Source organism: Hemibagrus wyckioides, linkage group LG16 (assembly GCF_019097595.1).
Source record: "Hemibagrus wyckioides isolate EC202008001 linkage group LG16, SWU_Hwy_1.0, whole genome shotgun sequence".
NCBI lineage: Eukaryota > Metazoa > Chordata > Actinopteri > Siluriformes > Bagridae > Hemibagrus > Hemibagrus wyckioides.
In genome coordinates this window covers 2,065,396-2,092,967 of record NC_080725.1, presented here as the reverse complement: position 1 = coordinate 2,092,967, position 27,572 = coordinate 2,065,396, and the positions used below count along the sequence as shown (strand labels likewise).

General features: G+C 40.0%; 1 protein-coding gene across 1 annotated transcript in view; it reads left to right on the top strand.

Moving 5' to 3' along the window:
• LOC131367302 (fibrillin-2-like) overlaps positions 1-27,572 on the top strand; it is a 58,785-nt gene that overhangs the window by 377 nt on the left and 30,836 nt on the right. Inside the window, exons 2-22 of the mRNA XM_058412637.1 lie at positions 1,734-1,816; positions 2,939-3,037; positions 3,277-3,372; positions 6,163-6,258; positions 8,757-8,954; positions 12,140-12,265; positions 14,048-14,173; positions 15,800-15,952; positions 16,266-16,523; positions 16,644-16,781; positions 17,068-17,187; positions 17,524-17,649; positions 17,820-17,942; positions 18,027-18,149; positions 18,975-19,127; positions 22,252-22,305; positions 22,392-22,517; positions 22,955-23,080; positions 25,735-25,854; positions 26,567-26,704; positions 27,449-27,499. Coding sequence (XP_058268620.1) covers positions 1,734-1,816; positions 2,939-3,037; positions 3,277-3,372; positions 6,163-6,258; positions 8,757-8,954; positions 12,140-12,265; positions 14,048-14,173; positions 15,800-15,952; positions 16,266-16,523; positions 16,644-16,781; positions 17,068-17,187; positions 17,524-17,649; positions 17,820-17,942; positions 18,027-18,149; positions 18,975-19,127; positions 22,252-22,305; positions 22,392-22,517; positions 22,955-23,080; positions 25,735-25,854; positions 26,567-26,704; positions 27,449-27,499 — 2,633 coding nt within the window. The remainder of the gene's footprint in view (positions 1-1,733; positions 1,817-2,938; positions 3,038-3,276; positions 3,373-6,162; positions 6,259-8,756; positions 8,955-12,139; positions 12,266-14,047; positions 14,174-15,799; positions 15,953-16,265; positions 16,524-16,643; positions 16,782-17,067; positions 17,188-17,523; positions 17,650-17,819; positions 17,943-18,026; positions 18,150-18,974; positions 19,128-22,251; positions 22,306-22,391; positions 22,518-22,954; positions 23,081-25,734; positions 25,855-26,566; positions 26,705-27,448; positions 27,500-27,572) is intronic.

Below are 27,572 nucleotides of genomic sequence, written 5' to 3'. Positions count from 1 at the left end.
CAACACTGAGGTACGCACTTAGTTTAAAATTATTAGCCTTGTTCTGGTTACTGATTTAACAATACATCAATATAGAAAATATATGAGTAAGAAGTGGTCACACAGTGGAAGCCTTACTCAAGAGCCCAATATGCCAAGGGCTAAGTCTTGAACCCTAGACCTTCTGATCAACAGATCAGAGTCTTATTCATTGACCCAGCACTGCCTCAATGTTTTATTACAAGAATATACACACTGATCAGGCATAACATTATGACCACCTGCCTAGTATTATGTTGGTGCTGCCAAAACAGCCTTGACCCGTCCTGCACTGTGTATTCTGACCCCTTTCTATCAGAACCAGCATTAACTTCTTCAGCAATTTGAGCAACAGTAGCTCGTCTCCCCACGTGCATCAATGAGCCTTGACCGCCCATGACCCTGTCTCCAGTTCACCACTGTTCCTTCCTTGGACCACTTTTGATAGATACTGACCACTGCAGACCGGGAACACCCCACAAGAGCTGCAGTTTTGGAGATGCTCTGATCCAGTGGTCTAGCCATCACAATATGTCCCTTCATCAAACTCACTCAAATCCTTACGCTTGTCCATTTTTCCTGCTTCTAACACATCAACTTTGAGGACAAAATGTTCACACGTCATGCTTTTTAACTATTATATAGATACCTTAAATGTTGTGGAACATATGTAAGACAAGTTCACACAGTATCAGAAGACACTTTCCTGAGAGACAGGAAAGTCCTTTGCCCGGAAGCACTACTGTGGCAGAAAATCACTGACCATTACAAACACTGGAGACTACTTCTGTAAATATTCACTAAACATCTTATTAAAGAAAGCTTCACCATATGAACGGTAAGATGCCTTTAAGCTAAATAATATTTTTTCTACTAATGAATATGAAATAAATGACGATCATGCCAATTCCAACTGACACTATTGTCAGAGCTGCTGTTAAAGAAAATTAATCAACACCTTCTGAGCAGTCGGATACAGAAATCCAACAGGGCTGTGTTATAGGTATAGTTATCACACTGAGTATTTCAGTATGTGGTGATATAATGCGAGCCAACACAGGTTAAAACGTTCGACTGGAAGCTGCTTACTGCTCACGTTTCCAGTAAAGGTCCAAGTTAATTAAGAAGGGAGGAACACAAAGGGGTGGTGTCATACTGTCCAAACCCAGAGTGATGTATCACTGCTTCTTCATCCTGTGGAAAAAAGATTGGTAGTGAAGAGAAGAAATCTGACTTGAATTTGAGAGCAGTCACGCTATTACACTGATTAGTACTCCAACACATTTGGATTCACTTTGTGTTATTTGTTGCAGCAGCTGTGTGTACACGGAAATAAACACTGGTCCTTATGGAGGCCTATTTTCTTATTACATCTTGAAGTAATTTCACATTCATTAATGTTTTGGGGTTTTTGTTATTTTGCATGGTAGGTGACTAAATATTTGCTGTTGGCTTTTGGCAGCAGATGATGAGATGTTGCAGAGCAGTCTGGCTATTTGACTTCTAAATTATTCACCAATCTGATGCTGACATGCAGTTATTTTTACTATTTATCCTAGTGAGCATGTAGAAAAGAGGGAATTTTATCCGGTTTATTTATTGGTCCTCTCCTGTAAACAAGCCTAATAGGAATAAGTGGAATATCACAAAACTTTAACATATCATCTTAGCTTTTCTAAGTTGACTAACACTGGACTATTAACATTTTTCTACAGGCCAAATGTGTGTGGATCTCGTTTGCACTCTTACTGCTGTCCAGGCTGGAAGACTTTGCCCGGGGGCAACCAGTGTATCGTACGTAAGTAATGCACCAGATGTTACACACAGTAAACTGTTTCTCAGTTGGTCAGTAGGACCAAAACACAGGTTTTTCACTTAAAGTCTACCGGCTGTTTAATGGAGACTGCTGATTGGTTCTGGAGTGAAAGAGCAGCACAGCACATTTCCAGATTACATTCAAAGGTTCACAAGAAGAGAAAACCACACTTCATACTGAACGAAGCACTGATATTTATAAATAGACTTATAAATGGGTTTCTACTTTCTCTACTTTATCAACCTAATTCAATTTCAGTTATGATGACTGATTTAAGTCTCATTTGATGCCCCAGTATTTATTTGCTTGGGGTATTTTAAATAACAACCCCTAAAATGACTAAAAAACCACCACAGGAATAATTTAAGTGTAAAAATTTTTATGCTACCTTGTTAATTTTCCATTAAACATGATTACATATACACCGATCAGGCATAACATTTTGACCAGTGCCAGGTGAAGTGAATATGACTGATGATCTCCTCATCATGGCACCTGTTAGTGGGTGGGATATATTAGGCAGCAAGTCAACATTTTGTCCTCAAGGTTGATGTTAGAAGCAGGAAAAATGGACAAGTGTAAGGATTTGAGCGAGTTTGATGAAGGACCAAATTGTGATGGCTAGACCACTGGATCAGAGCATCTCCAAAACTGCAGCTCTTGTGGGGTGTTCCCGGTCTGCAGTGGTCAGTATCTATCAAAAGTGGTCCAAGGATCATGGGTGGTCAAGGCTCACTGATGCACGTGGGGAGCGAAGGCTGGCCCGTGTGATCCGATCCAACAGACGAGCTACTGTTGCTCAGAATACAGTGGGCTGTTTTGGCAGCAAAAGGGGGACCAACACAATATTAGGCAGGTGGTCATAATGTTATGCCTAGTTGGTGTATTTTGCTATGGTGAATTTGTATGCTCAATAATTAGTTATGAATGGAAAGATTTTCCTAATCAGATGTGCTCTGTAGATTCACAGTGCAAGATTTCATATCAAAAATAATTCTTTTAACATTATTTAACTGTATAACACACATTTACCTGTTTATTGTGATACTATTATAGTGAACTAATGATTACTGTACTAACTTCCACTTCTTATTTCCACTACAGCCATATGCCGTAACAGCTGTGGTGAAGGCTACTGTTCCAGGCCCAACATGTGCACGTGCCCCACTGGTCAAATTGCTCCTTCTTGCGCTGCCAAATCATGTAAATATTACTAAATCGTTTTTTTTTATTCTGAATAAATACATGACGTTAGCTGGAAAGAGGTACAAAGTTTGTTTTCAAATAGCTTTATAAACTTGGCAGCAACAACGTTTGCTTAATGTAACCGCGTCTCTTTGGGATCATAAACTGTCTTTGAGTTTTAAGAGGGTGCAGACAGATTTGTATACAGCATCATCAGCAAGGATTTTACAGCATTTCTTTTTCTTTCTGTGGTGCAGCTCAGCAATGTAGTATCAGATGTATGAATGGAGGTGTGTGTGAGGGGGATCACTGCCAGTGTCAGAAGGGTTACACCGGAAACTACTGTGGGCAACGTAAGTATGTTTGAGAAGATATATATCTTTGCCACTTGCTCATCATAGGCTAGGATTTCTCTGCCATACACTATATGGCCAAAGGTTTGTGGACATCTGATCATCACATACATGCACTGTATTGCCAAAAGTTTTGGGACACCCCTCCAGATCATTGAGTTCAGGTGTTGTTTTTCAGGGGTTGGGCTCGGCCCCTTAGTTCCAGTGAAAGGAACTCTTAATGCTTCATCTTCATACAAGACATTTTGGACAATTTCATGCTCCCAACTTTGTGAGAACAGTTTGGGGATGACCCCTTCCTGATCCAACATGACTGCACACCAGTGCACAAAGCAAGGTCCATAAAGACATGGATGAGTGAGTTTGGTGTGGAGGAACTTGACTGGCCTGCACAGAGTCCTGACCTCAACCCCATAGAACACCTTTGGGATGAATTAGAGCAGAGACTGTGAGCCAGACCTTCTCATCCAACATCAGGGCCTGACCTCACAAATGCGCTTCTAGAGGAACGGTCAAAAATTCCCATAAACAATGTCCCGCCCTTTGTCCCGCAAAGGGTGGGACAACTCCATATTACATTCATGTACATGTAAATGCTTTGGCCTGGCTCCGCTCTAATTCACCCCAAAGGTGTTGGAACAGGAAGGGGTCATCCCCAAACTGTTCCCAAAAAGTTGGGAGCATGAAATTGTCCAAAATGTCTTGGTATGAAGCTGAAGCATTAAGAGTTCCTTTCACTGGAACTAAGAGTCCTGACATCAACCCCATAGAACACCTTTGGGATGAATTAGAGCGGAGACTGTGAGCCAGACCTTCTCATCAACATCAGTGCCTGACCTCATAAATGCGCTTCTAGAGGAACGGTCAAAAATTCCCATAAACACACTCCTAAACCTTCCCAGAAGAGTTGAAGCTGTTATAGCTGTAAAGGGCGGGCCAACTCCATATTACATTCATGTGCATGTAAAGGCAGACGTCCCAGTTTTGGCCTGGCTTGCATTCTCCGTTCTAATTCATCCCAAAGATGTGCAGTCACTGGTGTGCAGTCATGTTGGAACAGGAAGGGGTCATCCCCAAACTGTTCCCACAAAGTTGGGAGCATGAAATTGGCCAAAATGTCTTGGTATGAAGCTGAAGCATTAAGAGTTCCTTTCACTGGAACTAAGGGGCCGAGCCCAACCCCTGAAAAACAACACCTGAACTCAATGATTTGGAGGGGTGTCCCAAAACCTTTGGCAATATAGTGTATCTTTGTCACCAGAAAGTTTGAAATACACAGTTTTATGTCTGTAGCGTTTTCCTACACTGGAACTAAAAGGTGCCCAAATGTGTTCAAGCATGTCAGTGCCTCTGTGCACAAAGCAAGGTCCACAAAAGACATGGTCTGAGAGTCCAAGAGCCTGAATGTTTTAATTTGATTTTTAATTGATTTGTCCTGATTTAAAGTGAAATAAAGTACTTAATGTGGAAGGAGGACTAGCAAAGTGACATTAATGCACAGCCAATTATGGCCTTTGTGATGAAAGGGTGGTATGTTGTGCTACTCTTGAGAAATTCCCTTAATATATAATACAATATAATCATATTATATTGTTATTAACCCCACACTCAACAGAGTGGATTTATTAAGCTGTAAATGTGCTTAATACCAGACATTCAGGGCACTTTGTGTCACCTGAATTTCTCTGAAGGTGAAAAAAAAAATTAAAAATCAGAACTAGGGTAAATCACCCTGAAAACCATCAGGTCTGCTTTCAGGTAACGTGTAAGATAACCAGTAACACCGTGTTGTGATAACCAGTCTTTAATATGCTAGTGGCTGAGATACGTACAAGAGACAAATATTTCAGATCAGGAAAGCTAGTTTTAGAAAATGTCGAAAATGTCACACACACAGTGCAAAATATTTTTAGTACATATGGTCAATTATGTTTTTTCATTTCATTTCATTGTCTGTACCGCTTATCCGATCTATACTCGGGTCACGGGGAGCCTGTGCCATCTCAGGTGTCATCGGGCATCAAGGCAGGATACACCCTGGACGGAGTGCCAACCCATCGCAGGGCACACACACACACTCTCATTCTGGTCAATTATGTGCATGTGAAAAATGTCACTGCTTTTACAGCTATGCGACTTGTAAATGTTATAAATAACAATAATGACTGCAACTGTCGTAAACATGACCTTGACCAGCTGCTATAGCATTCAATTCAATTCAATTCGATTTAGTTTGTATAGCGTCTTTTACAATGACTTTTGAGACTTTTGTCTCAAAGCAGCTTTACAAAAGAAGAAAAACAGAGAAAGGGGAGGGGAAACATTAAAATAAAAAATAACTAAATAACTCGAAATAAGAATAAATTATTAAATTTAATTATTAAACTATTTTATCCCTATTTTATCCAATTTATTTTATCCTATTTTATCATCTAATGAGCAAGCCTGTGGTGACGGTGGCAAGGAAAAACTCCCTGGGATGGAATAAGGAAGAAACCTTGAGAGGAACCAGGCTCAGAAGGGAACCCATCCTCATTTGGGTGACACTGGACAGTAAATGATGTAACTGTAGCTAATTAATGTCCTTTCTACAGCAGCAATCAATGGCCCATGAGGAACTATTAGGTCATTGTAGTTTCTAAGGTCATTATAGACACTATTTCTTTGCTGTCACAAGCTGACCGATGAAATGGCAGATCTGTGACAGACATTCCTAGGTCAACCCAATAGAAGGAGTTATTTCACCAAATATCATGCACTTATGATAAAGTTTTTGTGGTTGTGTTTCAGCGGTGTGTGAGAAGAAGTGCCAGAATGGTGGCCGTTGCATCGGGCCTAACCGGTGTGCATGTGTGTATGGGTTCACGGGTCCACAGTGTGAGAGAGGTAAAGATAAGGAAACATTTTCTCATCCTTATTCTGCTCTTTCTCCTCCACTTATCTTGTCTGCTACATTCTTTTGTAATATGTACAATATGCTGCCCATGACTGACGGTGAGAGAGAATGGATAAATGGGTATACTAAACAAATTCAACTCCATTCATTGTGCCCTCTTTCCCCAAATACACACACTCTTTCACTATGAATATTTTGAATAATTTTGCAGCTAACTCCCTCAGTCTAAGAATTTCTTGTTGTTTTATATCTGTACCATGCTGTGATGATTCTTTTGATCTCAAAGCCAAATGGACTAAGTGTGTAGTTTAATAATTAAAAACAATGTCTTTGATTTATATATATATATATATATATATATATATATATATATATATATATATATATATATATTATTTGACTTAGTTATATGTAGAGTTGGATGATTCACAGGTGTTGTCACTTCCACAGCAGCAGTATACCAAGTCTACTCGTGAAAATTATATTTATGTTTGTCAGTTCTCTCTGTGTGTGAGTTCGTGTGTCTGGGAAAGACATCAGAAGTGTGTGGTGAGTGAGAGCAGATGTTGGTGAACTAAGCAGTGTTGAATATTACAGTTCAGGGTGACAGTGGGAAAACCAGGATCCTGGTTGTTTTCAGTTCATCTGACAGGTAAAACATTGTAAAGCATCAAAACCACAAAGAAACTCCTGCTAACGATTTAATAACTGACTATGTCAATCCTGTCCAGACAAGTACTCTATATTACCCCATATGTCAAGGATGTCTGTCTTTTTTTGGGGTCAGATAATAAGTGTCTTCGGCTGGCATGTTTCAGAGGAAGGGAATAGAATAGTTTTAAGGTTGAACAGAGCTTCTGACCACTTCCAAAGCCCCTGTAATCAAAGAAGCAGGAATGCTTTTCAAGTCTCGCTGAGTTAAACACCAGGCTACAATCACTGGTGTTTTTTCCTGTTGACCACATTCACACGTTCAATGGGAAGAAAGTTTGCAAGAAAAAAAATAAAGAGAAAAAGTGAAAGAGGTAAATATAAATAACAGCGTTTTATTTCATTGATTATTGAACATTACAAAATAGTTAGATATTTTGCGAATATATAGTAAATTGCTATCCCTTTCATTTAAAGTGTTGATTATCATTGATATCAGTGACTTAAAATTAAGGCCGATGATGAGATTGACTCGTGTTACTGTACTATGTGGATTAAGAGGTATTTTGTGTAATTTCTGGATAGTAGTTGAATGATGCGAAAACCGATTTGTGAGCCTTAAAAATCGTAAAGAAATGGGAGCCTCAAAATTTTCAAAGCAAAATAAAGTATTTGTATTTGTTTATTTAGAAATTGTTAAACGCTTAACAGAAAACGAAAGTCACAAGCTCTTTCGGAAACTCTTAAAGAGCGCATGCCGAGGTGTAGACTTGCATTCAGGTGCATGAAATTGCCAAAGTGGGTGAAGCTCCTGCTAAAACTCTTCTCTAATGCAGATCATATGTTACTTGCTGTGCCTCTGTTCCATGCATGATGATACTCCAATATAGAATAAACGTTTAGATTGTCGCATGTATAAAGGTACAGCAATGTTTTTCTGCTCTTCTCTGATGTCTAGTCATCCACACATTTGGATTTGGTTCAAGGTTATATATTCAGTTAATAGTGGTAGGTTTAGTAGATAATTTAAAGACTGAACTGGGCCCCCTTTGAAAAATTCCTGAGACAAGTAAAAAAAAAAAAAAAAAAGAAAGATGGCAGACGCAGAAAAAGAATCTGCCAGAATCGGATTAGGACAACTCTAAATACTAAGCAATTTTAATATGTTGTCTATTTTATTTTATTTCCATTCCCTAATACTGAACCTCGGGCAGCCTAATGCACAAACTGCATACTCACTAATTCTTATAAAGCAATGAAAACATGTCTTTCCAGCAGCTGTGTCTTCAGCAGTGACTTCCTGTCTTGGTTTCCAAGCTTTTCTGTAAATGTTTAGAAAACTGTTTAAAAGTGGTCGTATAGTGGCAGTGCCTGGACTGTTGAATTATCTCTGGACTGTTGAAATATCCCAGTGCAGCTGGATGTCCCCTTATGTCTTGTCATCTGTAAATGTGAGTATGTGCAGATGAGAAAGAGTTTAGAGATACTGTATGTTTATGCCGGCCCTTGGATATAGAACCTAGAGAGTGACAGTGACGGATGTGAAGGGAACACTGCAACCAAAACATTCATGTACTGTTAGCTCATGGCAGGGAAAAAACCTTTTTTAACACAGTTTTTTTTCATGCTTTGTATACTCTTGACATTTTCACAACCATCATGAGTGAGTTTGGGCTTTTCTTAATGTTTTCAAGTAGCAGAGCTGATCACTTGTCGGCTTCTTCTTCCGAGTTCCGAATGATACTTTATTGCTTAAGTAAACGATATAATAAAAATGTTTTTGCTTTGTTTGATTTTCCAGAGCAGCTTGAGTTGTCTAAAAAACTTTTCTTCACAGATTACCGAACGGGTCCATGCTTCTCCCAGGTCGTCAACAAGATGTGCCAAAGCCAGGTGAGTGGCATTGTGTGCACTAAGACATTGTGCTGTGCCACCATTGGCCGAGCCTGGGGTCACCCGTGTGAGGAGTGCCCTGCTCAACCACAGCCCTGCCGCAGAGGCTTCATACCCAACATCCGCACCGGAGCCTGCCAAGGTCAGCACTTACCATTACAGTTATCCTTTACCGTTCAGCTGTTATACTCTAATCCAGGGGTTCCCAAAGTCTATATTCAAAGGTCCAAATCTAAATTTTTATTAATGTCAAAGGTCTAGAACAACTGGCTATTATAAAACCTGTTTTTAATAAACATGCATAACAAATCAGCACTAATTTTTAAAACATCATGAAGTGCCTTTTGCATTCAAAATACATTAATAACATTAATTGCCCATCATATTGTTTGAGATTTCCACTCTACACAACAGTCTCGTTACAAATCAAACAGAACGGCTTTGTGCTGGATCGGGGCGAAACGAACGCCTACCTCTCTGTCCAATCATCTTTGCAAACTTTATTCTCTTCATCAACTTTTCTTTTCCTGGAAACTGACATCCTCACCCATCCAAACGCTCACCGTGGTGAAGTCCCGCCCGATCGTCCCGCCCGATCATGTCACATGCTCACTGGATCTCCATCTCCAAACTAAACAAATGATTTACAAGTTTAACATGCGTTTATCAAAGTAGGAAATCCACACTTTTAATCCCTTACACACAATTAGTGCTCTCGAAATACGGACCGGAGACGGGACTTTGAGAAGTGCCGGTTTAATCTATACACTTAAATGTCAGTGGTGCGATATTGTACATCTCATATTGCAAGTTTACATATAGTTAGACTGTCCTATAAGTGAAAAATTACACGTACACACTCACACACACACACACACACACACACATTTGCACTTATATGGGTGCAATTTAGGGATGGTCAGTCTAACTGTTTTACTTGGGAGATAAGGACACGTGAGAACCTGCAAAACTTCTCACAGGCAGTGAAGTATCAGATCCAGGACCCTGGATGTGTGAGTTAGCCCAACTCACACCATGCTCCCCACATAGAGAAGGTTTATTTTTTTCCCCTGTCTTTTTATTATTTTAGAAACAGGATAAACTGAGGATTTGAATGGGTCCAGTGAAAACACACATGCTTAACTTATATCGTATGGGCAAGATTGTTTATGCATTCTGATGTAAACTGTTTTACAGTGAATTGGTGTAATAGATACAAACTCTAAATCTTCACCTTGCACCCGAAGCAGAAGCACAGGCTAGGCTTTGTAACTCCCCTGTGCACAACTGGAGGAGGCAGCATGCTGGAGCAAGGCTTAAGCTTCAGTCAGATCCTCTGTTGTGCTGGTGGAATGAACAGGGAGTATTGACTGCGGCCACCCCACACACAGCACCGGATACAGAACAATCACTTGATTTGTCTAATATTTGCCTTCGAAAGTGTCTGCCTTCGTGCAGGGATCAGAACGAAACGGACTTCTGAACATTGTGAGTTTCCATCTGTGTCTATCATGCCTCCAATGAAAGGCATGGACCTTTGATACCCCCCATATACATCTTGGCTTGGGTTTCAAAGTGGATGCTCTGCATACTGTAACAATTTAGTGTATGCTCTACTGCATCCACTGAGATGCTTTTTTCCTTTGCCAAGTTTCAACGCCAACACTGGCACCACAGGACCATCTGGAATAACTTTGTTTGACCTGCATCACACTCAAAAGGGTTAAAACCAGCTACAAACAGCAAAGGAGTTTCAGACTCCTTTCCATCTCAGTTAAATCCTCTCAAAGCATCTAGATGTAGTAACTTCACTGAGTAACTCTGAGCTGTGAGCATTGCAAAATATTTCCCAATAATGATCTACAGATCCTGCTATATCATGCCACAGGTTATTTTGCTCTGAGAAACTGACTGAATTGTCTGTTCAGCATATTTCTGGACAGTGTAACTCAAAAAGAGACGGACTGTACAAAGTGAAATGACTCCCAATAATACACTCCTCACCGAATCCTTCAGTCCTTTCCTTTGATTTTTCCACTGACTTCATGTCTCTCCTGTTTCTGTTGATTAGAGTATAACGTTTTGCTTTGGCAGAAGGACTCTGTGGGTGTCTACATTTTTTTGTACACAGATTAAATCTAAGCTACTCCTTGACATACTCATCAGCTGCAAAGCAGCTGGCAGTTTCTCTGCAGTCTGTCTACCCACGTTCCTGTACAAGGGACTCTTTTTTGAAGGATGTAGGCTACAGGAGGAGATTAGTGGGACATGAATGGTGTTACTGTTTCACACAGAATTGTCTCTTATGTCGCTCATATGGTGAATAGATTGAGCTGAAAACTTCAGTCTCTTGCCATTAAAGACAAACTGGTGATTAAATCCATCAAACTTCCAAAATTGTGCTGGTGAACACTACATATAAGATTATACACTGACTAGGCATAACATTATGACCACCTACCTAATATTGTGTTGGTCCCCCTTTTCGTTGCCAAAACAGCCCTGACCCGTCCTGCACTGTGTATTCTGACACCTTTCTATCAGAACCAGCATTAACTTCTTCAGCAGTTTGAGCAACAGTAGCTTGTCTGTTGGATCGGATCACACGGGCCGGCCTTCGCTCCCCACGTGCATCAATGAGCCTTGACCGCCCATGACCACTGTTCCTTCCTTGGACCACTTTTGATAGATACTGACCACTGCAGACCTGGAACACCCCACAAGAGCTGCAGTTTTGGAGATGTTCTGATCCAGTGGTCTAGCCATCACAATTTGGTCCTTCATCAAACTCGCTCAAATCCTTACACTTGTCCATTTTTCCTGCTTCTAACATCAACTTTATGTACCTTTACCCTTCATGGTTGGTTTTTCTTGCTGTCTCTCTGCATTAGTCTGTCTGTTCATCCATCCATCCACCCATCCACCCACCCATCCAGCCATCCATGCATTCATCCATCCATCCAGCCATCCCTCCATACATCCATCCATCCATCCATCCACCCATCCATTCACCCAAATTCCCACCCATCCATCCATCCACCTTGCACTCTGTTTGTCTGTCTACAATTTTACATAATGTTACATGTTGCATGTTTTACATGTTTAAAAAGATCCAGGTTTTGCATGTCTGCAGCTAATTTTCTCAGCTCAGAACCGACAAAATATATGTAGCTATATATATTATATAAAGTAGAATGTATATTGCTTGGCCATTTTAGATTTATTTCCACTGCAGTCCCTTACATGGCTTGCACATTATTGCATGCTGTTAACTCTGAAACAGTGGAGTCGTGCTTTTACATTATTTTATCATAATTGTTTTTGCAGATGTTGATGAATGCCAGGCGGTGCCAGGTTTGTGCCAAGGAGGGAACTGCGTTAACACAGTGGGCTCATTTGAGTGCAAGTGTCCTGCTGGGCATCGCCTGAATGACGGCACAAATAAGTGCGAGGGTAAGTAAATATGGATTCTTCAGTGATTTCTTGTGTTAGTGAGCAATTAAGAGACAGATGCATGTGCAAATGAAACCCAAACACAAAGACCACGAAACAGAAATGAGCAGAAGTGAGGCAAGGTACTAGCTTGAACATAACATGTGGAAGATAAAATAACAATGAAGAAAACTAGACACAAGACAGGGTTTATACACCGATCAGGCATAACATTATGACCTATATTGTGTTGGTTCTCCTTTTTGCTGCCAAAACAGCTCTGACCCATCGAGGCATGGACTCTACTAGATCCCTGAAGGTGTGCTGTGGTATCTGGCACCAAGATGTTAGCAGCAGATCCTTTAAGTCCTGTAAGTTACAGGACTTAAAGTATACTTTTGATAGATACTGACCACTGCAGACCGGGAACACCCCACAAGAGCTGCAGTTTTGGAGATGCTCTGATCCAGTGGTCTAGCCATCACAATTTGGTCCTTCATCAAACTCGCTCAAATCCTTACACTTGTCCATTTTTCCTGCTTCTAACACATCAACTTTGAGGACAAAATGTTGACTTGCTGCCTAATATATCCCACCCACTAACAGGTGCCATGATGAGGAGATCATCAGTCTTATTCACTTCACCTCTCACTGCTCATAATGTTATGCCTGATCAGTGTATAGTAGAATTAGAAGCTGTTTGTGCATAATTGGTCATATTGTTATGCCTGATCGGTGTATATGCTAGAGCTGGGTCTACATTATGACATCTCGTTTAAATTGTCTGCAGTCTGATATTTACTACCAGGAAGAGTTCAGGTAACATAAACACGGTATACAGAAACAGAAACATGTTTACCTGTTACAAACAAGATGACATTTTTAAAAAAATTAAATCTCATAATTCTGGCTCAGGAAATGCCAGCACAAGTAACCAACAGCGTATTTACTGTTTAACTGAATAATCTTTTAGTGAGTTTAATAAAGTCACAATAAACCAAAAATAATTGCTGCTGAAATTTTGTGATGGCATAATGCCCTCATAATACCCATAACACTTTTGGACCCTACAAGTTGCATGTAACAACTCCCAAAGCAGAGACCGTTTTAGCTCAATGTGGTTTAATACTTTACATTCTGGTTCTGTTCTTCTGTTGGGAAAAGCTGCATGTGAGTGCTGCTTCGTTTGTAGTTTACTCAGTTCAGTGTTCAGTAACAGTTCAGTAACAGTTCAGTGCTGAGAGCACATTTCACATGACAGAGATAAATGTACGGGTTCATTTCACTCCACTGCCAGTTTGCTATGTGTGTCAATTCCCAAACTCTCCCAAAGTCTCCCAGCAAGCAACAGGTTTATTTGATTCTCACGCTACCAAAACACTTCTTTGTGCTGGTGGATCTGACATGAACACACTCCTCAACCCCACACAAATGACACAATAATGGAAATGAAAGTAAAGCCTTGTAAATGTTTACTCTTGCAAGAAAAGATAATGCCTATTAGCTTCCCTGTGTGTATATATATATATATATATATATATATATATATATATATATATATATATATATATATATTTAGGCTGTTGCACTAATAAAATGTAAGGGTAATTTAGACATTCAAAATACACATGAGCTGTCACTGAGATATCTGCTAGGAATATGTAGCTCTCATAATACCAGTGGAAGAATTTAATAAATATACAGTACATGTTGTTAAATACACATATTCTGATTCCAATTTCATCAAGAATTGTGCAGCCTCTATCAAAATTCAGGAATTTCTCATCTTTCAATTCCACCCAGATGTGAACGAATGCACGACCATTCCACATGTGTGTGAAGGAGGACAGTGCACCAACACAGTCGGCACTTTCTCCTGTGTATGTCCATCTGGATTTGTGCTCTCTGCGGACAAGACTCGATGCTTTGGTGAGATTAATGTAGTGTTTGCATGTGCACACTCTTACACCCTCTCAATTTCAAAAGTACACGGTGACTAGGAATGTCTTGGGCCGACTAGACAGATGCCATGCAGTGTGAGAGTCGCCTCTAAAGACCCACCTGTAGGGTCACTAAACATCGAAGCAGCTCGTTTCAAAGCATTGATTTTTTTCACAGATCATGATAACCAGGAACATAAATGTGTAAGAGATGGGCCAAGCTGGAGCAAAACTTTCCTCTAGATGTCTGTGTATTGTGTGTGTAATGTTTTATGTGGTGCTTGTTGAGGCAAGCAGAGTATGCTCAGCTTTGATAGAATGCAATGAAGAAAATCATACAGTGTCAGTGACTGGACCTCAACCTGCAATTACGACTCCAAACATTTCTTCATTTTAGCCTGAAAGACAGAGACGTAAGAGACTATCGTCATACCATTACTGTATGGGAAATCAAGCTATATTAATAGTTATGCTCACAGCAAGTCATAAGCAGCCATAGGTAGGCAGGATAATATCTCCTTACCCTTTATATCAGCCTTATCAGTGTGTATTTTTGGTGGTAGTGTACTGCAAAGCATAGAAGGATAATAATATGAATCGTTTTCAGGGTTCTGGTTACTGTGGGTTTTGCTATTGTGGGTTTTGTGAAAAATTTCTATTTTTAATCAGCTTTTGACACTTTTTGAAATGCAGGCAGCTTCTGAAGAGCTCATCTGTTCAAGGAATTTTGTCTAAAACAAGATGTTCCAGCTGTCCAAAGACATGTGGACAAAAACTAGCAGTCAGAGCATTCAGAGCTTGACAATGTTGGTGCATGTTGCAGATTCTATAGACACGTGTACACTGTAAAAATATAATTTGCACCTCAGTGTCGAACAAATGGCAGTAGAGACTAAATAAATGTACAAATCTAAAGTACTAATTGTTGAAATATATAAACATATATATATTCACATCAGCCATAACATTTTGTTAGCAGCAGATCCTTTAAGTCCTGTAAGTTGTGAGGTGGGGCCTCATTGGAGCAGACTTGTTTGTCCAGCACATCCTACAGATGCTGGACTGGATTGAAATCTGGGGAATTTGGAGGCCAAGTCAACACCTCAAACTGGTTGTTGTGCTCAATACCGTTTCCATGAAAGGGTGTACATGGTCTGCAACAATGCTTAGGTAGGTGGTACGTGTCAAAGTAACATCCACATGGATGGCAGGACCCAAGGTTTCCAAGCAGAACATTGCCAAAAGCATGACACTGCCTCAGCCGGCTTGTCTACTTCCCATAGTGCATCCTGGTGCCATGTGTTCCCCAGATACGCGACTCACACACACCCGGCCATCCACGTGATGTAAAAGAAAATGTGATTCATTAAACCAGGCCACCTTCTTCCATTGCGCCATGGTCCAGTTCTGATGCTCACGTGGCGATTGTTGCTGCTTTCGGCGGTGCACAGGGGTCACCCTGACTGGTCTGTGGCTATGCGGCCACATAAACATCAAACTGTGATGCACTGCTGTGGTGTAAATAAGCATAACATTTTGCCATTTAGGTAATGACCAGTGTATTGTGATGATGTGTGGTTCAATGTGTGTGTGTGTGTGTGTGTGTGTATTTAAGGCCAGCCCACAGGTGCCTGTTTTGCCGCTGTGTTGAACGGCCGATGTGCTCAGGAGATGTCTGGGCACCAAACTAAAGCACAATGCTGTTGTGACAAAGGCCACTGCTGGGCCCGAGGGACAGTCCCAGAGATATGTCCTAGCCGCAGATCTGGTAAGCTCTTTACCCATATCATGGTTGTTTAAAGAGCAGTAGGAATTTTGGGTGTGCTGGATGGATGATCATGCTTATGCCTTGCAATACACAGTCTGTAGACCTGCAAAAAGAGAACCTTTTCTGTTTTTTATTTTATTCTCCCTATAAAAACACAGTTATCACAGATGTCTCTTTCCTGTGTAAATGTGTAGATAAAAAAATGATAGGTAAAGAATATGTCCTACGTAAGAAAGAAATTATTCAGAAGTATGACAAGGGCATACAAGTGTTTGTGCTACTCAGAGGGACTGGATCTTTTTGTGTCTCTCAGACGAATTCCAAAAGATGTGTTTAGAGGGAGGCTATCCAGATGTGGATCCTGGCTTTAGAGCGGACAGAGTTCCTCAGCAGCCCTATGGACCTGATGGCTTACCACATTATCCAACGAATGGGAATGGTCATGTATATCCAGAGCTTCCGCAAATCCCGCAAATTCCGCACATCCCTCAAATCCCCCAAATCCCTCATATTCCCATTAATGGACATGGCAATGGCAATGGCAATGGACAAAGACCACAAGGACCTGTTGGTGAGCTAAAGTTTGCAAAACACAAGTGTGAATTAAGTACAAAAATGTAATGTATGTTACACATTTTTTGTGTTGGCTTCACGGGAACATACACTAACAGGCTGTATGTTTATTTTCCAGTTAGTTTAAATCAGACGACAAACAAATGTCTGCTGATGCCTAACTTATGTCTTAATGGCCACTGTATCCCAGTGGGGTTTGGTCACCGTTGTGAGTGTAATATCGGCTACCAAGTGGACGGTCAAATGGAGTGCTCAGGTAATTAAAACTCAGTTGAGATGAGATGAGAATATTTTGCAGTTAGCGATAATAATTCCTTAGACTTATATTTATTATCATTGTTTTCCTACATGTATTTGCTACATGCATCGTTTCTTCTGTCCCAGAGGTTGGGCTTTGAAGTGGTTAAAGATCCTAACCCCTTGCATTAAGTTATGGGAATCTTAACAATAACATTCAAACCAAGCTGATCCCTTCACAGCTACATTTGTAAATTAATGAAATATTTTAGCGTCATATCATATGTTTTATGTGTGTTTCACAGATATAGATGAATGTGCTTCTGACCCGTGCACCAACGGAGACTGTGTGAACACTGCTGGCTCTTACTATTGCAAGTGTCATGCAGGCTTTCACAGGCCTCCAGGCAAGCAGGCCTGCTTCGGTGAGTCTGAAATAACGCAGCACACCTGAAAGATTAAACTGGGATGGATTAAGGCCTTTTAATAGAAAGGTTTTAAATATTCCACATCTGAAAACAAGCCCTTAATTACATGTTACATTCACAGGGAGCCTACTTTAGATAAGTGCACAAAAGACTTGAGGTTTTTTTTTAATTAATAGTGCACTCGAACCGAAATGAAGACAGATCTAGTGTTTATCTGCTTATAATTATATAAACAAATATCAAAACACTTAAAAAGTACACAAGAGCACACAAGTGTTTTATACCGTGCCATGCGTGTCTTGCTGAAGCTTGGTGTTGTGTGCTTCGTGACAGACACTGACGAATGCCTGCATAACGGCGTGCTTTGTCAGAATGGCCGCTGTCTGAACATGGCAGGTAGTTTCCGGTGCATCTGCAATGCAGGCTTCCAGCTAACACCCGATGGCAGGAACTGTATGGGTAAGACCTGAAATCCACAATGTCTGCTGTGTGTTAGAGAGCGGAAAAACAGTCGTACATCTGATGTTTTTGTTTCACTGCTGATTTTATCATACCAGTATCACCAGTGACTGCATAATCTGGTCACCTGTGGTGTCAGTGGTTGGTTAATGTTCCTCTTGTCTTTACAGACCATGATGAATGTTCCATAACAAACATGTGTTTGAACGGCATGTGCATCAATGAAGATGGCAGCTTTAAGTGTGTGTGCAAACCTGGTTTCACACTTGCCTCAAGCGGTCGCTATTGCACAGGTGTGTCTTGATGTCAGTTATACCTGTAGTTTGTTTGTGAGAGTGTTTGTATTTTCCAATATGTGTGTGTGTTTATTCTCATAGATATTGATGAGTGCTTGACCCCTGGTATCTGCATAAATGGGCGGTGTATAAACACAGAAGGTTCTTACAGGTGTGAGTGCTTGGCAGGACTGGCTGTTGGACCCGACGGACGCTCGTGTGTGGGTACGGAAAATGAAAACGCATTTATACACACACTTAAGTAGAAGTGGGTTTTGCAGCTGTGTATCACAATTAAATACCGATTCATCCGGGTTTACCATTAGATACAACCCTGACAAGAGACATACTCATTAGACCTACCGTTACACAGCTCCTGGTTGCCACAAAAAGGATGATGCTATTAAGACCATCAAGACACATGCACACAATAACTCACTATTGCTTAGTTGAGCCCATTTTCCCCTCTTAACTAATGGTGGAATGTCAACAACCTGTTTGAAATTTAGGCTGAAAACTGAGCCAAGGCTTTTTATTGGCTGACTGCCTGTGTAGCCTTTTACTGTATGACTCACTCTCTCTCTCTCTCTCTCTCTCTCTCTCTCAAATAATATGAAGACATTTTTAGGATCCCGATTCTCGGGGGAAGACAATCAAGGACACAGATTAATGAATGAATTGAGACAAAATGAATGAATGAATAAAAGAAAAAAAATAAGACTCATTAGATCCAGCTGTGTGCACCATAGGTTCATCTCATTCTTAGTGTTTTAAATGTGTTGACCGTTGTTTTAGTGTGTGTGTGTGTGTGTGTGACTGTGAGTGTACACCATATATTTGTGTGTGTATATATTGTATGCCGTGAATTGCAGTTTGGAGATGTGTGCAGTGTTTCACAGAGATTATTATATTATTACATTATTATATTATAATATTATTATTATATTATTACATGCGCTGAAACTTTTTAATAGTTTCCTTAATCAGACTTGCTGTATTGATTTTCTGCTGCATTGCTTAATTTCCTCCTCTTTTTTTTTTCATTACCAGACACACATATGCGCAGCACCTGCTATGGAGCTATTAAAAAGGGTGTGTGTGTTCACCCTTTCCATGGAGCAGTCACTAAATCAGTGTGCTGCTGTGCTAGCACAGATTATAGCTTTGGGGAGCCCTGCCAACCGTGCCCTGCACTGAATTCAGGTACCCGAAACACTCTGCCAAAACCACACACAGTTTATTATTTACATTTTTCCGAGCATGTAATCCTATTGGTCTGTTTGCTCTTAAAGAAGATCATTCTGCTTGGATACACTGACTGGAATTAACATATTTAGCTAAGCTCAATCCATCTGGAGATCTCTATAGTGCTGATATGTCTATAGTTTAATAAAACTGGGAAAGCAGATCACAGAGGATCGTAGAGTAATCTAAAGTTTGTATGAATGTCTGGTGAACTCAGCTCTGCATCGAATTGCTGTATAGTTCTGGTCTTTTCTTCAGGGAAAAGCTCACCGTTTATTGCACTTCAGCATTATAGGTATACGAGTGTTTGACCTGTTTTGCTATTTAGTCTCACTACTTAATAACAGAATTTGCAGGCAACTCAAAAATGTAAAATGTGTCATCTACAGTCTTATGCAAAAGTTTAGGCACCCCTTGATAAATAACAGCTTTTGGTGATTTTTTAATTGAAAAGATGTTAACACAGTCTCTCTTGGAAATGGAAAAAAATGCACAATATTTTCAGCAAACATTGGTGCATAGTTACTTCTTATGCCATAAATTGAACAAAAATAAAAAATAAAAACATTATTATGGCACTGTGCAAAAGTTTGGGCACTCTAAGAGTTCCAGAGTCTCAGATTCTTTTTACAAGGTTTCAGACCTTAATCAGCTCGTTAGATCTGATGCATGGCAACAGCTGTCATTAGTAAATGCCAATTTCAAAGCTTTACAAATACTTTGACTCTTCAAACCTTGTGCACACACTTGCGGACACTCAACAACCATGGGTTCCTCTAAGCAGCTGTGTAAGACTCTGAAAATGAAAGTTATTGATGCCCACAATGCAGGAGAAGGCTACAAGAAGATAGCAAAGCGTTGTCAGCTTGCAGTTTCCACAGTGAGAAATGTAATTAAGAGATGGCAGTTCAGGGGAACTGTGGAGGTCAAGATGAGATCTGGAAGACCAAGAAAACTCTCGGAGAGAACTGCTCGTATGCTGGTCAGAAAGACAAATCAGAACCCCCATTTGACTGCAAAAAACCTGCAGGAAGATTTAGCAGACTCAGGAGTGGTGGTGCATCGTTCCACTGTGCAGCGATGCTTGCACAGACAAGACCTTCATGGAAGAGTCAGCAGAAGAAAACCTTTCCTGCGTCCCCATCATAAAATCCAACGTCAGAAGTATGCAACAGAACATCTACAGAAGCCTGATGCGTTTTGGAAACAAGTGCTGTGGACTGATGAAGTTAAAATAGAACTCTTTGGCCACAATCAGCAAAGGCATGTTTGGAGAAAAAAAGGAGCAGCATTTCATGAAAAGAACACCTTGCCAGCTATTAAGCATGGGGGTGGATCTATCATGCTTTGGGGCTGTGTTGCAGCCAGTGGCACAGGAAACATTGCACGGGTGGAGGGAAGAATGGATTCCACTAAATACCAGCAAATTCTGGAAGCAAACATCACACCATCTGTAAAAAAGCTGAAGCTGAAAAGAGGATGGCTTCTACAACAGGACAATGATCCTAAACATACCTCGAAATCCACTATGGAATACCTAAAGAGACGCAAGCTGAAGGTTTTGGAATGGCCATCACAGTCCCCTGATTTAAACATCATTGAAAATTTGTGGGTAGATCTTAAAAGAGCTGTGCATGCAAGACGACCAAAGAATATTACAGAACTAGAAGCCTTTTGCAAGGAAGAATGGGAGAAAATCCCAAGTACAAGAACTGATCGACTTTTAGCTGGCTATAAAAAGCGTTTGCAAGCTGTGATATCTGCCAGAGGAGGTGTTACTAAGTACTGATTATGTAGGGTGCCCAAACTTTTGCACAGTGCCACAATAATGTTTTTATTTTTTATCTTTGTTCAATTTATGGCATAAGAAGTAACTATGCACCAATGTTTGCTGAAAATATTGTGCATTTTTTCCATTTCCAAGAGAGACTGTGTTAACATCTTTTCAATTAAAAAATCACCAAAATCTGTTATTTATCAAGGGGTGCCTAAACTTTTGCATAAGACTGTACATGTCTTTGGAATCATCTTCATTTTTATCTCCTTCTGCTGCTATCCAGATGTGCAGCTGTTCATGTTTGAGCCTGGAAGCCTTGTGTAGCTGATTGGTTATGTTTATCCTCTACATAATAAAATAAAACTTGTGCTGTGGGCCGTCGGAAATTCCTGTTTTGTATGAAACCTGAAATAAAAATACATGCATGCTTTTCCGCTTGGAATGCTCTCTAGGCTTATCAGGATTTCTAACTATTTTTAACTATTAATAATGGTTATTTTGTGCAATCCAAGATTTAGCAGTTTATCGTTTTATTTAACGTGATAAATATACTGTATACAAACACAAATAACACCACTAAGGGGTAAAACTACACCGATCAGGCATAACATTATGACCATAACATTATGGCGTAATATTGTATTGGTCCCCTTTTGCTGCCAAAACAGCCCTGACCCGTCCTGCACTGTGTATTCTGACACCTTTCTATCAGAACCAGCATTAACTTCTTCAGCAATTTGAGCAACAGTAGCTCGTCTGTTGGATCGGATCACACGGTCCAGCCTTCTCTCCCCACGTGCATCAATGAGCCTTGACTGCCCATGACCCTGTCACCGGGTCACCACTGTTCCTTCCTTGGACCACTTTTGATAGATACTGACCACTGCAGACCGGGAACACCCCACAAGAGCTGCAGTTTTGGAGATGCTCTGATCCAGTGGTCTAGCCATCACAATTTGGTCCTTCATCAAACTCGCTCAAATCCTTACACTTGTCCATTTTTCCTGCTTCTAACATCAACTTTGAGGACAAAATGTTGACTTGCTGCCTAATATATCCCACCCACTAACAGGTGCCATGATGAGGAGATACTCAGTCTTATTCACTTCACCTCTCACTGCTCATAATGTTATGCCTGATCAGTGTATAGTAGAATTAGAAGCTGTTTGTGTTTTGTGTAAGTAAGAGTCCATGTTTGTTTCCGTTTTTTTTTCTTGTCAGTATTGTGTGTGTTTTCTCCCGGTGTGTTCTCACTGAGTTTTTCACTGAGAACCAAATGATATATTTTTTTTTCTTTTTGTCTAGCGGAATTCAATGCTTTGTGTCAAAGTGGGATTGGATTTTCAGTTGATGGAACAGGTAATCATTACTGCTGTGATTTATAGAGTTGTACAGTATGGATTGTCTCGGTCCAAATAATTTTGCGGCTGCTGTTTAACCCACAGACATTAACGAGTGTGCTCTGGATCCCGATATCTGCTCTAATGGAGTGTGCGAGAATCTTAGAGGAAGCTACCGCTGTATCTGCAACACAGGATACGAGACTGACCAGAGCGGCCGGGCCTGTTTTGGTGAGTGGGTCCAAAAATTAGAAATGTCATTTCAGCATACTGTATTCATTTATCATCTAACTTTCATAAGATTTATCAGATTTATTACTGCTTCATCTAAAGCTTTGCTTGTTTGCTTGACCTTGTATATGATTTATGCTTGGTATTAACATTTTTGTGACAGTTATAACCAGACATGTCTAAGTTATATATAAATACTGTTTATCTGCTTATCTGCATTTCTAAATTGCTCATGTTTTTTATCTTTGGCAAATCCAAAGCTCTTCTTCTTTCAGATCCCTTAATGGCAGGACATCATTTTTCAGTGCTGAAGCTATTTTTTGTTCGCTCTTTTATGGTTTCAAGACATTCATTTCAATTCAGTGCATTTGCTCCTAGCTGGTCTAGTCTATTTGTTTAGTTTTTGAACATTAATTCATAATTTATTCTCTTTGCAGATGTTGACGAATGCCTGGTGAACAGACTGCTCTGTGATAATGGATTGTGCAGGAACGTTCCTGGTAGCTACACCTGTACATGTCCCCCGGGTTATGACTTCAGACAGGACACAGATACATGCGAAGGTAAGCTTCTAACCATCTGAAAATATTAAAGGATATTTACCATCAGAGGGCATAATCTGAAAACGTTGCTGTGTTTTAAATTAGATATATATATATCTAATTTATATATCTTATATATATATGATACAATTGGACCTCTCTGAAATTGATGTTTATGAGAAATCTTCCTGTGACAGATTTTATGAAACAATGCTAGACAAGAGTCTGTCCCGGCCTGCAGGGAGGAGGACATTACTTCTGTTTTCAGCCTGGATTCCAGTCAGAGTTTTAAAATGACCTTGCTATTATTATCGCCTGCAAATAGTTGCTTTTGGCTAAATTTGCCTCACTGTCAGAGCTTTTATGGTAGCACTTACTTAGGAATCTACTATATTGCAAATGACTATCAATTCAAATAATCCTCTTGTATTTGCATAGCACTTTTAACAATAGACACTGTCACCAAATACAAATGTTTATTGTGACTCCTAGCGAGCAACCCTGGAGGTGAAAGCAGGAAAAAAGAAACCTACAGCTCAAAATCTCTTCTAGGTGACACCAGATAATCATTCAGTGTAGAGTTGTAGAGGACTTCGGACAGTATTAAACGTGTTCGAAAGATAGACAGCATGAAGATATTGTGAATAGAGCCCTTTATGATTTCTAGAGTAGGTACAGATCTACAGAATATCCATGAGAATCAATTGAAGTGTTGGATATAGACTGTAAACTGGTACACTGCATCGTCAGCAGCAGAAGAAGGTGAGCATACGAATGAATAAGTGGATGAACGCTCTTTCAAATCACAGTTGTTTGTAATGTGTTCTTTGAGCATCCTGGCTATGACAGAATCAAATTATGCTGTGTAGCAGTATACTACTTGAGTGTATAAAAGGTTTATTCTGACACCTTGTTGGTGTTTTGCCATAAAGGAGTAGCATGGGGTACCATCCCTGACTCTGTCCACTACATCCTGGTGTTTATTGAGTAATAAATTAGTTTGGGGACTTTATGCTGCTGGCTTGTAGACCCTTTGGAGCTCAGACTTTGTCTAAGTGTCACCAGCTGGAGGCAACCGGATGCTTGTGTTAGAGGCAGCATGAGTAGGTTTTGGCAGGTATACTGGAGCCACAGGCAGAACAGCTGCATAGAATTTAGGATGAGATGAGTAAGTGCTTGGTAGCCACACAAATATGCAACCATGCATAGTTCTAGTGGCTGTAATAGATTAAGCATTTCTCCCGAAACATCCCTCTTTAAATTTGACCATAGCACACTCTTTATTTTGCCACTGTTACCTTACCACTAACCATAAATCTACAATTAAATAAATTCTACACACACACACACACATACAGAGAGAGAGAGAGAGTGAGTAGAATAACAACAGATAAAAATGTTGTGACATTCTCCGGATAATGACACTGATGGTTTCCTTCTGGAATGGAGTGACACAACCTTTCCAGGAATATTATCATGTGCAGCATTGTGAATGGTTTTAATGCCTGTCTTACTGTTTATACTTTCTGTGTAGAAACTGGGAACTACACTCACTGAACACTTTGTTAGGAACACTACACTAATTTTGGGTAGGGTTTCGATTTGCTCTCCAAACAGTCTCAGTTCTTCATGGCATGGATTCCATGAGATGTTGAAATCATTCCTTTGGGATTCTGGTCTATGTTGAATTAAATGTATCAAGCAAATCCTGCAGGTCCACATGTGCTGCAAATTTCCTAATCGGTCATATCCCAAAGGTGTTGGTGACTGGGAAGCCTTCTGAAAAACACTGAACTCATTGTCGGGTTCATTAAAAACCAGCTCAAGATGAACTTTGCTTTGAGATATATTATATTATCATGCCGAAACAAGCCATTAGAAGATGGACAAATTGTGGCCATGATGAAATGATGGGTCAGTAACAATACTCAAATAGTCTGTGACATTAAGGTGATTAGTTTGTATTAATGAACCCAAAAAGTAATGAACCCATGCCATTACACAACCTCTACCTGCTTGAACTGTTGACACAAGTCAGGTTGTGTCCATGGGGTTCATGTTGTTGGTGCCAATTCTGACCTTGACCTTATCTGTGTGCCTCAGCAGATATTATGATTCATCAGATCACAAATGTACAGAGTGGTTATCTGAGTTATTATAGGGTTTTTGTCAGCTCAAACCAGGCTGGCCATTCTCCGTTGACCTCTCTCATCAGCGAGGTATCTATCTGCAGAACTGCAGCTCACTGGACGTATTTTCTTTATTGTAAACACTAGAGGCTGTTGCCCTTGAAATTCCCAGATCAGCAATTATAGAAATACTCAAAACAGCTTGTTTGGCACCAGCAATCATGCTACAGTCAAAACCATTCTGATGGTTGATGTGAACGTTATCTGAAGCATGATTTTAGGCATTGCAATGGTGTCACATGACTGCATTGCAATCCGATAATTGAATGTGTGGGTGTACAGATGTTCCTAATAAAGTTCTCACTAAGTGTACAACTTCATAATACACGATTGTTTAACGTCAAAAAGATATTTCTTTTCATTTAAATTAAAAATATATATATATATGTATATATTGTATATATAAATGTATATATGCTTTTTGAGTCAAGAATAGAGAAGGGGCTCTCTGCCAATGTCTGTGTAACGCTCTCATTTTTGTTTCAGACCTGAATGAATGCGAGAGCAGTCCATGTATAAACGGAGTGTGTAAGAACAATGCAGGCTCTTTCTCATGTGTATGCTCTCCTGGTAGCGTACTTGATCGGACCGGCTTAATTTGCATCGGTAATTGTTTACAGATGTGCAAACATGCAGAAAACACAACGTGTTAATACTTTTGTCATCAGGCATAACATTATGACCACCTGCCTAATATTGTGTTGGTCCCCCTTTTGCCGCCAAAACAGCCCTGACCCGTCCTGCACTGTGTATTCTGACACCTTTCTATCAGAACCGGGAACACCCCACAAGAGCTGCAGTTTTGGAGATGCTCTGATCCAGTGGTGTAGCCATCACAATTTGGCCCTTCATCAAACTCACTCAAATCCTTACGCTTGTCCATTTTTCCTGCTTCTAACATCAACTTTGAGGACAAAATGTTGACTTGCTGCCTAATATATCCCACCCACTAACAGGTGCCATGATGAGGAGATCATCAGTCTTATTCACTTCACCTGGTCATAATGTTATGCCTGATCGGTGTATGTAGAAATGTTTCTATTCATGTCTAACCATGTATCATCCCATAAAGTCCTGGCTAATTATTCATTTCTACATCTCACTTGGTAGCTACTATAAATTATTTAGTAACTACACTGGACCTAAATGGCAAAATTATGTAGCTACCAAGTGTAAAGATATGCCAACAGGTCCTGGCTAATAATAATGTTTAATTTGATCCGAAAAATAGATTTTCCTAAAATATGTAAAGATACATTTTTTAAATCTTTGAAATAAATGGTGTTTATAATAATAAACCTGTGAGTGGTCCTGACAGACTCCCTGAAGGCGACATGCTGGATGAACATCCAAGAAGGCCGCTGTGAGATGAATATAAATGGTGCCACTTTGAGATCTGAGTGCTGTGCCACGCTGGGAGCTGCATGGGGAAGTCCGTGTGAGCCCTGTGAGAGGGGTACGTCAATCACTGTGGCAACGACATCGCTTAAAACAATCTGCAATATATCCTCAGTTGACACTGTGTTGTCGTGATTTAGATATCTTGTATTATTCTGTTTATCCATTTTAATAGTCTCTCCCAAACCATAGTAGAAAAATATTTTTAGAATTAATTTCATGTGGTAATAAGATTTATATAGCTGGGGAAAAAAAACCTATTATGTCATACAATGAACCAGAACGAATGCAAACTGACAAGTCCTTGGCCTGTGTTTAGTCAGAAATGTTGGCACTGCTTGTTATAATTGAAATGGATGCCATCAACTGACTGCTGTTGTGAAAATTTGGATCTCAGTTTTCCGCCTTGTGTGGCCTGACATTCCAGTTCCAGTTTTTCCTAAACTACTAAGTGTGTTTTCCTACATCTGTCATTAACGCTTTGGAATTCACTTCATCCCATATAGCCTTAGGGTTTTTCTGTTGCTTTAACAATCTGTCCACAATGACAGCACAGAGATGCTCAAACCTACCTGAATTACCTTCCCAGCTAGAGCAGTGAAAACAATAGTGCAGTTGCCATGAGGACGTCTGTGCCTACAGCACATCTGTGCAATCCATTCACATATATATATATATTTTTTAGTATAAATTCATTATTCTGGCATTAGCCTACTTGTGGAATAGAACATTAGTGCAGTTAGCTGTGTTGTGTAGAGTTTCCTTACTTTATCAATGTCTTTCTAATAATCTATATTCACAGATCTTGTCTGTCAAAGAGGCTTCACACGACCAAAAGGGACAATTTGTGAAGGTAAAAGCACCAAAACCCATATTTTCTGTCAGATATTATTAGCTCCTGAGTCTAAAATAAAACATTTTTAAAC